The 14,531-nt window shown below is 42.9% G+C and overlaps 1 protein-coding gene across 1 annotated transcript in view; it reads right to left on the reverse strand.

Moving 5' to 3' along the window:
- The window catches only part of LOC144271150 (NAD(P) transhydrogenase, mitochondrial-like), a 62,154-nt gene that overhangs the window by 22,710 nt on the left and 24,913 nt on the right, over window positions 1-14,531 (reverse strand). Inside the window, exons 11-12 of the mRNA XM_077828293.1 lie at window positions 11,740-11,850; window positions 3,663-3,808 (exon numbers count right to left, since the gene is read on the reverse strand). Coding sequence (XP_077684419.1) covers window positions 3,663-3,808; window positions 11,740-11,850 — 257 coding nt within the window. The remainder of the gene's footprint in view (window positions 1-3,662; window positions 3,809-11,739; window positions 11,851-14,531) is intronic.

Below are 14,531 nucleotides of genomic sequence, written 5' to 3' on the forward strand. Positions count from 1 at the left end.
ACAGGACAGGACTCAGAACGGAGAGAGCTTGCTCTCAAGTTCCTGATCCAAAGGCAATGTACTTAGAGTGGAGTCAGTGTACTTAAAGGGGCAATGCATCTCTCTCTCTCTCTCTCCCACACAGGGTGTGTGTCTCTGTCTCTGTCTACCATGCTGTCTCCCCTCCCTCCATTCGTGCTGCCTTATAGAGTGTGAGGCTACTTTAACAATGTGTTAACCCTTGAGGGCTCAGCCGAGTGCTAGTTCATCATTTAGCAGTAAGGCATCCCCTGGGAAATATCCCACCCTCTTCCATCCTCTGACTTCACCACCTCAACCAAGCTTCACAATCATCATTGCTGTGTACAGTATTAAATTGTTTGTTTAAAACTTATACTGTGTAATATAGTTTTTTGTCTGGTGAAAAAAATTTCTCTAGAATCTAATCCCCCCATTTACATTAATTCTTATGGGGAAATTGGATTTGCTTAAGATCGTTTTGCTTAAAGTTGCATTTTTCAGGAACATAACTACAACGTTAAGCGAGGAGTTACTGTATCATAATTAGGATCCAGGCAACAGGCTAGAAGGACTAGCACTAAAATAATTTTAATGGTGTCAATTTGGGCTGCACATTCAGGTTTGCAGCTCTATTAGAAATTACCAGATAATTCTCCTTCTAGAATCCTATCCGTAACCCCTACATACATCCTACTTTTTCAAAGTGTGTCACTATTTGGGAAACATCTAATGCCCATATTTTATATTGGTGTAAAGGAGTGCAGGTCCTTTGACTTCAATAGCATTTTGTCCATTTACACCAGCAGAGAATTTGGCCCAATGTCTCTCTAACTATTGGCCTGGTCCTTGTGGTTTTAGGTCCAAATCCAGGAAGGATACACTGAGCTATTGATTTATTTGTATTTAGAAAATAAGCTATAAACCTCCACTACTGTTTCCAGTTCTTCTTCTGCTCTGTAGCTCAGCAAGGTATTTATTAGATATTACATTTTTACTATCAGCACTCTTTGGTGTATTATTTCCTGGAGCCAATTGTATTGTTTAATTCCTTTAACCGAAGTATCAGGTATCCCAGACTAGTAGTTTAGTATAGCTTCAAAGAACAGGGTCCCAATGAAAAACTATCCCTGATACAGCTGTTTGGGAAATAAGCTCTATTACTTTGCCTAGTGACTGCTAACTGACCTTCTGATAAATTCCAGGATACTTATCAGCTTCCTTTCCTGAAACGGTTTTATTTAAAGTACTTTAAAGAATTAATGAAAATTGACACCTCATTTTTTCCAGATTTTTGGTGATGATCACCTTTGTGGGTAGAGGGAAGTCCTAAGGGTTAGTAGGAGAGGACCAGTTCAATTCTGTTGGGGGTTCTGATTACTATCAGGCCATTTGCTTCACAGAATACTTTCTTTCAGTGTCTTCAGCAACCATAGCTTGTTGCTTAGACTATCTCAGAAACGAAATGACGACTCAGCTTCTGGTGTCTGTATTTAGAATAATAGCTAAGAATTTGGAAGTGAATTAGAATCAGAGGGTTAGACAGGACCACAAGGGTCATCTAGTCTAACCCACTGTCAAGATGCAGGATTTGTTGTGTTTAAACCATCCAAGACAGCTGGTTATCCAGCCTCCTTTTGAAAACCTCCAGTGAAGGAGCTTCAAGAACCTCCCCAGGCATTCTGTTTCATTATTCTACTGTTATTACAGTTCGGAAGCTTTTCCTGAGGTTCAATCTAAATCTATTATGCTGTAGTTTGAACCCATTGCCTCTTGTCCTGCCCTCTATGGCAAAAGAGAACAACTTTTCTCCATCTTTTTTATGGCAGCCTTTCAAATATTTGAAGACCGCTATCATATCCCCCCTTAATCTGAACATACCCAATTACTTCAGCCTTTGCTCATATGGTTTACATTCCACCCCCTTGATTCATCTTTGTCACTCGCCTCTGGATCCTTTCCAGTTTCTCTACATCCTTTCTATACATTGGTGACCAAAACTGGACACAGTACTCCAGGTGAGGCCTAACCAGTGCTGAGTAGAGTGGTACCACCACTTCATGTGACTTGCATGCTATGCCTCTGTTAATGCAACCTAAAATTGCATTTGCTTTTTTTTTTTTTTTTTTTTGCAACAGCACCCAATTGCTGACTCATGTTGAGGTTGTGATCCACCACAACTCCCAATACTTCTCAGCAGTGCTGGTGCCAAGCCAGTTATCTCCCATTCTGTATTTGTGCATTTGGTTTTTCTTCCCTAAATGTAGCACCTTACATTTGTCTTTGTTGAGTTTCATTTTGTTGTCTATAGCCCAGTTCTCCAATTTATCAAGATCCCTCTGAATTTTAGTTCTATCCTCCAAAGTATTGGCAACTCCCCCAGCTTTGTGTCATCTACAAACCTGATCAGTATGCTCTCTATACCTACATCCAGGTCATTAATAAAGATGTTGGGAAAAAATGTGTGTGTGAGAGTTTTAAAAAAAAGTTTGTTGAAATAGTAAATCTTTTAAGAAGCTTAGTTCAACCGCAAAAGCAGAACTGCATTGTCTATCCAGTTTAAAATGTAAACTCCTTGGGATAGGGACCTTATATACTTTTACGCCTGTAAACTGCCATGCACTCTCAAGGCGCTCAACAAATAATAAATAATAATCATTTTTAAAAATAGTAAGAGCAGGAGGATTTCTTACTAAAGCAAAAAGAACTTGTTCAAAGAGTTTACAGAAACTCTGCCTTCCAAATATTGCCAGGACACCAAGATGAACCTCTCAACCAATGCAGAAACATTATTGTTATGCCAAGGCAAGTAACTGATTCTGTGGGGTCTCTGCAAGTATATATATTCTTTAGGTCACCAATTTTGCTCAATCCAGTTGATAGTTGATTGAAGAATTTATTCTTGCAAAGAGCTACATCTAAAGATTCTGTTCTACACAACAAGAGCACATTCCGAGGTTTGTTATAGAGGGGGTAGATATGTTTTGTGTTGTTAGGATGCTGGGAAGTGATGTAAAGTGCAGCCTGTGATCTTTGTGACTATTTAAAAGTGATTCAGAAAAGCCAGTATTGAACAATATTACATCTACCACCGTCTACTTCAGAAATTCCATGCTGTATTTCAACAAACTTTTTTTTTTAAAACTCACACATGCAAAAATTTTTCCCTGTAAGGTGACACAGTAACTTGACTGTATCTCACTTTCCTTAAGAAACCCATGAAAGGACAAACAGACCATCATGGAATGGAAATGCAGAGCCAAATTCTGCAGTCTTTTATTGAATGAAATGAGTTTTGCTCAAATAAGGACTGTGGGATACAGAAACACTATAAAACTGTTTTTTCCTCGCTCTTAGTGATGGACAGATTACTAGGAAACTAGAGATTCCATGATCCAGCGAAAAGGGATGGAGAATATTTGCACATGTAACTCAATAGTTTGGCCAATACTAAAAAAATTAGGGGCTCAATTCTGCAAATACTGAGCCAAGTACCTATTACTGTGAATAGTTCCTTACTATATATACTGGTAACTATTAAGGCCAACAGTAAGTATTTGCAGAATCAGGCCCTTCATTTATTTAGCTTTGCTAGCACAACTGAGCCTAGCTGCTTAGATTGCTAACCTGATAACTGAGCAAAATAAATCTGAATGTTGTCTGACCTGTTCAATGTTATATCCACTGGCAAGAGAGGCACCATATCCTCCAACAAACACTGCTCCAGGAAGGAGGTAGAGATAATTATATTCTGGTGGGTCTGTAGGTCGTTTGAACATATCCAGCATTCGTTGTGTAATTAAGAAACCGCCTGTTGGGAAATATACATTTGAACTGTAAGAATAAGAAGACAGGAATCCTTGCACGTACATTCCTATGAATAAAAAACACTCCTTTACAGTTGGTGAGGGTTACCTCTGTATTATGTTTGCATTCTGCAAACTATTTTGATTGCAATTTTTTCTCAAATGTGGTTAGCAAACTGCCTTCTCTTCTGTCCCTTGCAGAACTAGCATATTCAGTTCTGTTACCCAACTGCTGTGTTTTTTTAATAAGATTTTTCAGCATCAAACTTACTGCTCTGAAGGCCAAATCATCGCACCTCCCTCTTTCCTCTGAGGGTACATAGGAGGCAGCAGGACTACTGTAATCCTACAGGGCAAAGGGAAGTGGAGAGGATTCTGGGAGGCCCTGCATGGGGCCTACACACCCTGCACACTACAAAGCTGAACTCCACAATGTAGTAGAAGTTTGGAGACTTTGGTAGGGGTAGTCCATGGAAGGGACTGGTGGGTCTGGGAGTATGTGGATCTATTGGCTATTCCACAGACCTGCAGAGTTAGATAAAACAAGCAGCAGAGACTACTGCAATCTTAAGACTGCAACAGAAGTCATGAACCAGCTCTTCTGCTGCCCCATACAGGGCTGGCCTTACCATGAGGTGAACTGAGGTGGCCACCTCAGGTGCCAGACTGTGGGGGGGTGTGCCACAAGGACCCAGAGTGTAGCAAATTCTGTCTGCTGCTGGTGCATATGTATTCTTTCTGCTCTAGGTGCACAGAGATGGTGGAGTGCTGTGCTGGAGGAAGGAGGGCACAAGAGACATAACAGGCAGGCAGGACAAAAGGGGAGAGGGAATAACAGAAAGCAGCAGGAGCTGCAGGGAGAGAGAGGAGGAGGAGCCTCTTACGTACCTCTCTAGCACCCCCAGGAGCCTGGACTGATTAACACCAACTTCTCAGGGACCTTCCTGTTTCCAGCTGCTTCCATGAACCCACTTGAGAACAGGCAGTCAACTGAAGTAGCAGGAGCCAGTTAGGCCCTTAAGACACTGATATCTTCCCTCACTCAGGCCCTGCTATCAGCTTGCTTATTTGTCCCCTTCAATTGAGTGTTGAGAGCCATTATTGCTGGCACAGAACAGCAGTCATGAGTGAAAGAAGAAAACACCACTCTGGGGCAGCATTCAGAAAAAGAAAGAAAGTAAAGGAAGCTTTTCTATCTAAGCAGGAAGGAGTTCTCCTGAGATACATAGACACAAATGTTCACGGTGAGCCTTCCAGTCCCAGTGAGGATGTGAGTGGTGAGGAGATGCCTGATCTTCCAGTTATCTACTGCAGCATCCAAATCTCCATCTCAAATGGATGTAACCATGCACATTCCTGAAGAAAAGTGTAGATCAGAGAAGAGTGTGGGGGACCTAGAATCCTATTTTCGATGTCTCCGACTCAAGAAATATTTCCAACACACCTCTGAACAGCATACTAACCCACAAAGACCTTCCTACCAACACTACAAAAAGAAGGATTCTGGGTGGACTCCTCCTGAAGGTCAAAACAACAGACTGGACTTCTACATAGAGTGCTTCCGCCGACGTGCACGGGCTGAAATTGTGGAAAAGCAGCATCACTTGCCCCATAACCTCAGCCGTGCAGAATACAATGCCATCCACAGTCTCAGAAACAACTCTGACATCATAATCAAAAAGGCTGACAAAGGAGGTGCTGTTGTCATCATGAATAGGTCGGAATATGAACAAGAGGCTGGTAGGCAGCTCTCCAACACCACTTTCTACAAGCCATTACCCTATGATCCCACTGAGGGTTACCAAAAGAAACTACACCATCTGCTCAAGAAACTCCCTGAAAAAGCACATGAACAAATCCGCATAGACACACCCCTAGAACCCCGAGCAGGGGTATTCTATCTGCTACCCAAGATCCATAAACGTGGGAATCCTGGACACCCCATCATCTCAGGCATTGGCACCCTGACAGCAGGATTGTCTGGCTGTGTAGACTCTCTCCTCAGGCCCTACGCTACCAGCACTCCTAGCGATCTTCGAGACAACTGACTTCCTGAGGAAACTACAATCCATCGGTGATCTTCCTGAAAACACCATCCTAGCCACACAAAGATGGACTACAAGCCGTCAGGAACAGTATCCCCGATAAAGTCACGGCAAACCTGGTGGCTGAACTTTGTGACTTTGTCCTCACCCACAACTATTTCACATTTGGGGACAATGTATACATTCAAATCAGCGGCACTGCTATGGGTACCCGCATGGCCCCACAGTATGCCAACATTTTTATGGCTGACTTAGAACAACGCTTCCTCAGCTCTCGTCCCCTAATGCCCCTACTCTATTTGTGCTTTATTGATGACCTCTTTATCATCTGGACCCATGGAAAAGAAGCCCTTGAGGAATTCCACCATGATTTCAACAATTTCCATCCCACCATCAACCTCAGCCTGGACCAGTCCACACAAGGGATCCACTTCCCGGACACTACAGTGCTAATAAGCAATGGTCACATAAACATCACCAAAAAGAAAAGGAGTACTTGTGGCACCTTAGAGACTAACCAATTTATTTGAGCATGAGCTTTCGTGAGCTACAGCTCACTTCATCGGATGCATACCGTGGAAACTGCAGAAGACATTATATACACACAGAGACATGAAACAATACCTCCTCCCACCCCACTGTCCTGCTGGTAATAGCTTATCTAAAGTGATCATCAAGTTGGGCCATTTCCAGCACAAATCCAGGTTTTCTCACCCTCCACCCCCCCCCCACACAAACTCACTCTCCTGCTGGTAATAGCCCATCCTGGTCACTTTGGATGGGCTATTACCAGCAGGAGAGTGAGTTTTGGGGGGGGCGGGGGGAAGAGGGTGAGAAAGGTATTGTTTCATGGTCTCTGTGTGTATATAATGTTTTCTGCAGTTTCCATGGTATGCATCCAATGAAGTGAGCTGTAGCTCACGAAAGCTCATTCTCAAATAAATTGGTTAGTCTCTAAGGTGCCACAAGTACTCCTTTTCTTTTTGCGAATACAGACTAACACGGCTGTTACTCTGAAATAAACATCACCCTATACTGGAAACCTACTGACCGCTATTCCTACCTACTTGCCTCCAGACCACACCACACGATCCATTGTCTACAGCCAAGTTCTATGATACAACTACATTTGCTCTAACCCCTCAGACAGAGACAAACACTTACAAGATCTCTATCAAGCGTTCTTACAACTACAATACCCACCTGCTGAAATGAAGAAACAGAGCCAGAAGAGTACCCAGAAGTCACCTACTACAGGACAGGCCCAACAAAGAAAATAACAGAACACCACTAGCCATCACCTTCAGCCCCCAACTAAAACCTCTCCAATGCATCATCAAGGATCTACAACCTATCCTGAAGGACAACCCATCACTCTCACAGATCTTGGGAGACGGGCCAGTCCTTGCTTACAGACAGCCCCCCAACAGCAAATACTCACCAGCAACCACACACCATACAACAAAAACACTAACCCAGGAACCTATCCTTGCAACAAAGCCCGTTGCCAACCGTGTCCACATATCTATTCAGGGGACACCATCATAGGGCCTAATCACATCAGCCAAACTATCAGAGGCTCGTTCACTTGCACATCTACCAATGTGATATATGCCATCATATGCCAGCAATGCCCCTCTGCCATGTACATTGGCCAAACTGGACAGTCTCTACGTAAAAGAATAAACGGACACAAATCAGACGTCAAGAATTATAACATTCAAAAACCAGTCAGAGAACACTTCAACCTCTCTGGTCACTCGATTCCAGACCTAAAAGTGGCAATTCTTCAACAAAAAAAACTTCAAAACCAGACTCCAAGGAGAGACTGCTGAATTGGAATTAATTTGCAAACTGGACACTATTACATTAGGCTTGCATAAAGACTGGGAGTGGATGGGTCATTACACAAAATAAAACTATTTCCCCATGCTTATTCCCCCTCTCCCCCCACATTGTTCCTCACACGTTCTTGTCAACTGCTGGAAATGACCCACCTTGGTTATCACTACAAAAGGTTTTGGGTTTTTTTTCCTCTCCTGCTGGTAATAGCTCACCTTACCTGATCACTCTCATTACAGTGTGTATGGTAACACCCATTGTTTCATGTTCTCTTTCTCTATAAAATCTCCCCACTGTATTTTCCACTGAATGCATCCGATGAAGTGAGCTGTAGCTCACGAAAGCTTATGCTCAAATAAATTTGTTACTTTCTAAGGTGCCACAAGTACTCCTTTTTGCACATACAGACTAACATGGTTGCTACTCTGAATGCTATGACAGGAACTGTTCGTGGGAGAACAGTGGCAAAGGGAAATGGAATCACCAGAAACATACATAACTTCAAATTTCTGTGTGACTTAGTGTTGTGGCATGACACACTGTTTGAAATAAATATTGGAAGTAAGAGACTCCAAGGTGTTGACCTTGATATATCTGGAGCAATGGAACAACTGGACAAAGCAAAGTCATACCTACAGTCTTACCAGTCAGATGAGGGATTTCAAAACGTTCTGAAGAGTGCACAGACGTTGGCAGAGGAACTTCACACTGAAGCTATTTTCCCACCCATTCAAGAATACAAGAGTCACCAAAGAATAAGACATTTTGATTATGAGGCATGGGATAATCCCATAAGAGACCCCAAACAACAATTCAAAGTTGAATTCTTTAACCAGGTGCTAGATTGTGCAATGCAGTCAGTTGAAGAACATTTCATGCAGCTCAAGGAACAAAGCAGTATATTTGGGATGTTGTATGATATTCCAAAACTCCTCAGTATACCTGAAGAAGACCTACACCAGCAATGTAGGGCACTAGAGACAGTGTTGACACATGATGACATGCATGATGCAAGAGATTTAGGTGATGAACCGCAAGCCCTTTCAAGATACATTTCAGCAGGATCAACTCCAAAGGCTGTTCTGGAATATATGTGCACAAATAAGATGAACACCCTCTTTGCAAATGCTTTTGTCATTCTGCGCATACTTCTAACACTTCCTGTAACAGTTGCCAGTAGAGAACGCAGCTTCTCCAAGCTGAAGTTAATAAAAAACACATCTACGCTCCACAATGACACAGGAGAGGCTGGTCGGCCTTGCAACCACCTCAATAGAGGGTGAGCTGGCCCAGACTGTGGACCTTCAGGAAGCAGTTCAAATCTTTGCAACCAAGAAGGCACGGAAAGCACCACTTTGATTATTCAAACAGATAAAAATGCCAGTGTTTACTGTGCAGACAAGAAAAGTTACATTTGCTGTTCAGGCATTTGAAAGTTAAGTATTACTTAAAATTTTTGAACAAGGCATTTTAAGTTGTTAGTTCTCCTCTATTGGGGTAGGTAGCAGAGCAGTACCATGAGAGGAGTAGAACAGAAAGAAGACAGAATTGAGACCTTTCAAAGTTTTGGCCCAAGCGAGGGGACATGGGGGCGTCATTTGAGCTTCCTACCTCAGGTGCCAAAATGTTGTGGGACGGCCCTGGCCCCATGGCTTTCAGGGAAGGGAAATTCTTTCCCCTGCTGCTTTGGCATGAATGACCAACCCTGTTACACAAGCTGTACAGCTGGTACAAGATTTGCCTGTTAGTGGTCAGAAGGAGGACAGGGCATTTAAAGGCAATTATTGGGCAGAGAAAGCTCTTTACACAGAGGACAGACAGCATGGCAAGATAGGAATGAACCTTATTCACTGGAGGAAGAACTATCTGACACAGAGAAAGCAAGAAAGAGAGAAAGACAACTATGGAATTTGATTCAATGTCCTAGAGAAAGTAATCCTCTGTGTTATGAATTCACTCCTTGGGCACTTTATCCCCACAACATTCCTCTCTCTAAAATGTCATAATTAAAAGGTCAGCAGAATTCTTCATTCATTCTTCAACTTTTCAGAAAAGGTCAAAAATAATTTTCAATGAATCAGGACTGATTTGTGCACAATGATATCGAGAGGCTGGAGAAGTCCCATACAGCTAATATAATATTAGGGGTCAGATTGTGGCCAGCCCTACTGTTGGTGTGTAAGTGAGGGGGGAAACTGCATGGAGCCTTCCCCCAACCATATGCCCCTGAACCTGGACTGGATTGGCTCAGTATTGCAACTCCTAACAAATTTAGGATCCTAAATATCATTTTCAATAGGATTTAGGCACTGAGGAGCCAAAATCCCACTTCCAATCTGTGTGGTTCTTACATACCTAAATTACCTTTGAAAATGAGATTTAGGCTCCTTTAATCAGTTAAGCATTGAAACACTGAGTGAAGCAATGCATAAAAACCTTTAAAAGTCTGGGCTTTAGCCTCTTCATGCCTCAGTTCCCCATCTGTAAAATGGAGACAATAGCACGTTCCAACCTCATAGGGATTTTGAGAGGATAAAAGCATTAAAACAAGATTGTAAGGTGCTCAAATACTACAGACATGGGAGCCATATAAGCACTATACACTATGGTACATACTCTCCAATTTCAAGTATTAGGTTGATATTTGATTAAGAGAGTATTGAAAGCCTTTATAGCTATTCCCTTGCTGATATTTTAGCTTCCCACTGGAACTGCAACATTCTAGAAGAAAAAAATACAGCTTTCCATCTGAAAACAGAACTCTAATTCTTTACAACATGGAATCTGATCCAAGTTAAATTGGCACACAGGTATTTCAGTTAAATTTGAAAATGGGTTTTGGCTTGCAATTGTTTATAATGAGCCCTTGGAATCTTGTTTTCTTAACCATTTCCCCCTCTCCACTGTGGCGTGCTTGTACAATGGTTTGTTGTTATCAGGTTGTTTGTGCATGCTGGGCTGCTGGCACAGATGTCTTTGTAGGCTGAAGCTTTCCAAACCTGGGTGCCTGAAAAGCTAGACATCCATGTCCATAATTAGGTACCTGTCTTTTCACCTGATTTTCAGAGATGCTGAGGTCCTTTTGACCTCAGTGGGAGCACCAGAGGCTCATCACCTCTGAAAATCAGGCCACTTATTTAGGTACCTTATTATTGTCTGAGGTGCATAACTTTAGTCACATTGAATACTAGAAATATCTACAGTGTTGGGGTTGAGGAGGGAAATGAGTAAAATGTGATAGTGTTTACCCTTTACTGTGTTCTCTTAGAGCAGACGCTTTACAGGTTAGCTACTTATTTCTGCTACAGAAACTGTTACTCCTAACATAAGCTTCCACACAGGCATTTACTATTATAAAACCAAGTTAATCTATTTAAGGTTATGTGCAACAAATCTGAGGAAATTAAAATACCACTAGAGCCAAATTTTCAAAGGGACCTTCTCCTGGCCTCCAGCTTTGCTTACGGTAGAATCCAATTTCTCAGTTTGTCTATTTCCTTGTCTATTAAAATTCAGATACAAAAATGCCAACAGACAAAATCTCTGGCCTGTAAAATGTTCAGCTTCAACAAATTATAATTTAATTCAACAAGGACTCAGTCCAGATTCTAAATCTGCACATGCAGTGTTGGGCATGCACATTTTGAGAAATGTAAACAGCATGTGTGCATGCTCATGGGGTGGCTAAATATCTCACAATCAAGTTTCTGAGTGTAAATGAAGGTTTTTAGTGTGCGAAAACTTGCAAGTACAAATTTAGAAGCCATTTTAATGGCCCAGAGAATTTCATCAAACAGAAAAATGACCTCTGCACTACAGGTGCAAGATTCAGGAGTGTCTAGTGGTATTTGCTGAAGGATTTTGAATGTATGTTTGTCGTAGCTTATGGTTACAATCCAGAATCTGCACAAGTTTTCCACAAGTGGTTAGCGGATGGCATTTCACACAGCATAGAAATGTCATGCACCAATGTACAGAAACATATATGTCCTATAAAGTCAGCATACATAGGTATTCATTCATTAGATATAGAAGAAAACATTGCTCACCTGCAATATTGACAGAAGAAACAAATGCAGCTAGTAAGGCTAGTGTTTGAGGCAAGCTAGAAGGAAGGTAAGATCCGCCCATTAAAACCAAACCTCCAACAGCAGTAAGACCTAAAGAAAACAGAATAAATCAATACTTGATGACAAAATACATACAAAGAATAAATAAATAATTGATCAGCTGCAGCAAGGAAGGAACCAGTGAGACACTGAAGCCAGTAGGGGAAGAAGGAGCCAAACCAGGGACCTTCTGCAATCCACAGAACTTTCTATGGTTTTGACTGGCCTTTCTGTACCTGGTGCTAGTTGGCTGTTTGCTCACACGTTCTCCCAGTTCTCCCTCACAGTCTCTTCACCTCAATTTCTCTCCACAACTGCCTCTTGTTCTCTTCTCCCCTGCCCTGTTCCCCTCATCCTCTCTCCCCTCAGCTTTCTTTCCATTTAGCTTATCACCTCCTAACTACCACCCCCGAAATGATTATGTTTGCTGCCATCACGCCGTTCACTCTGTTTGTGTGTTCTAGCCCTTTCCCCCACACAGTGCCTGTCTGGTCTATTGAGATTGTAAACTCTTAGGGGCAGGGACTGTCTGCTACTCTGTGTTTGAACAGTTCCCAGCACAGTGGGGCCCCAATCTTGGTGGGTCCTTAGGCAATAACCTAACAAACATGATTAATAAATAGTATAAGCAGAGTATTGCTGAGGTTATTACCACATGAAATCCATCACATTTAGATAGTATTGCATCTCACTTCTTCAGGAAGCTGAGTGAAGACACATTTTGATAATCTTAGCTGTGGTCTAGGTTCCAAGAAATTCAGTTTTTGCCCACCTCTGAAGCACACTACTTGTAAGATCACTACTATGTTATTATTCACCATATGGACGAGGTGGATGAGGCTTTCTTCCGGCAACTCGCAGAAGTTACTAGATCGCAGGCCCTGGTTCTCATGGGAGACTTCAAACACCCTGATATCTGCTGGGAGAGCAATACAGTGGTGCAGAGGCAATCCAGGAAGTTTTTGGAAAACGTAGGGGACAATTTCCTGGTGCAAGTTCTGGAGGAACCAACTAGGGGCAGAGCTCTTCTTGACCTGCTGCTCACAAACCGGGAAGAATTAGTAGGGGAAGCAAAAGTGGATGGGAACCTGGGAGGCAGTGACTATGAAATGGTCGAGTTCAGGATCCTAACACAAGGAAGAAAGGAGAGCAGCAGAATACAGACCCTGGACTTCAGAAAAGCAGACTTTGACTCCCTCAGGGAACTGATGGGCAAGATCCCCTGAGAGAATAACATGAGGGGGAAAGGAGTCCAGGAGAGCTGGCTGTATTTTAAAGAATCCTTATTGAGGTTATAGGGACAAACCATCCCGATGTGTAGAAGTATAGTAAATATGGCAGGCGACCAGCTTGGCTTAACAGTGAAATCCTTGCTGCTCTTAAATACAAAAAAGAAGCTTACAAGAAGTGGAAGATTGGACAAATGACCAGGGATGAATATAAAAATATTGCTCGGGGATGCAGGAGTGTAATCAGGAAGGCCAAATCCCACCTGGAGTTGCAGCTAGCAAGAGATGTTAAGAGTAACAAGAAGGGTTTCTTCAGGTATGTTAACAACAAGAAGAAAGTCAAGGAAAGTGTGGGCCCCTTACTGAATGAGGGAGGCAACCTCATGACAGAGGATATGGAAAAAGCTAATGTACTCAATGCTTTTTTTGCCTCTGTCTTCACGAACAAGGTCAGCTCCCAGACTACTGCACTGAGCAGCACAGCATGGGGAGGAGGTGACCAGCCCTCTGTGGAGAAAGAAGTGGTTCCGGACTATTTAGAAAAGCTGGACAAGCACAAGTCCATGGGGCCGGATGCGTTGCATCCAAGAGTGCTAAAGGAGTTGGCGGATGTGGTTGCAGAGCCATTGGCCATTATCTTTCAAAACTCATGGTGATCGGGGGAGGTCTCAGATGACTGGAAAAAGGTTAATGTAGTGCCCATCTTTAAAAAAGGGAAAAAGGAGGATCCTGGGAACTACAGGCCAGTCAGCCTCACCTCAGTCCCTGGAAAAATCATGGAGCAGGTCCTCAAGGAATCAATTCTGAAGCACTTAGGGGAGAGGAAAGTGATCAGGAACAGCCCGCATGGATTCACCAAGGGCAAGTCATGCCTGACTAATCTAATTGCCTTTTATGACGAACTGGCTCTGTGGATGAAGGGAAAGCAGTGGACGTGTTGTTCCTTGACTTTAGCAAAGCTTTTGACACAGTCTCCCACAGTATTCTTGCCAGCAAGTTAAAGAAGCCTCTCCCGTAGCAGGGAGAGGCTTCAGCAGTAGGTCACTACACTGCTAAAAACTACAGTGTAGAAGATGGAGTCATGGCTTGGGTGTATAGAGAGCCATGTCAGGTATATACCCTAGGGCTCGGGCATGTCTTTACTCACCTAAACAGTGCCTCACCATCTACATGGTTATTTGTACTGTGCTGTGGGGTGTGTGTGTGGCATGCAGTAGGTACTCTACACTTTGATGTAAGGAGGATGCAGTGTAGACCTACCCTGTAAGAGAAGAGTCTCTACACTTCCTCCCTGCCAAGTGTAGGGATTACAGTTGTGCCAGACTCCTTGCATTCTTGCCTCTGCCCCCCCCTCCTCCCCCAGCTATAAAAGAGCCAGGTACAAGCTGGCCCCTACACAGATCAAAACCAGACAAAGGATGTGGAAAGGAATAGAGCCTACAATGTGCCTTGTACAGTGACGCTAGGCATACCCATTTCTTGTGATTGCCATGATGTGTGTGA

This window comes from Eretmochelys imbricata, chromosome 10 (genome assembly GCF_965152235.1).
Source record: "Eretmochelys imbricata isolate rEreImb1 chromosome 10, rEreImb1.hap1, whole genome shotgun sequence".
Lineage (NCBI taxonomy): Eukaryota > Metazoa > Chordata > Testudines > Cheloniidae > Eretmochelys > Eretmochelys imbricata.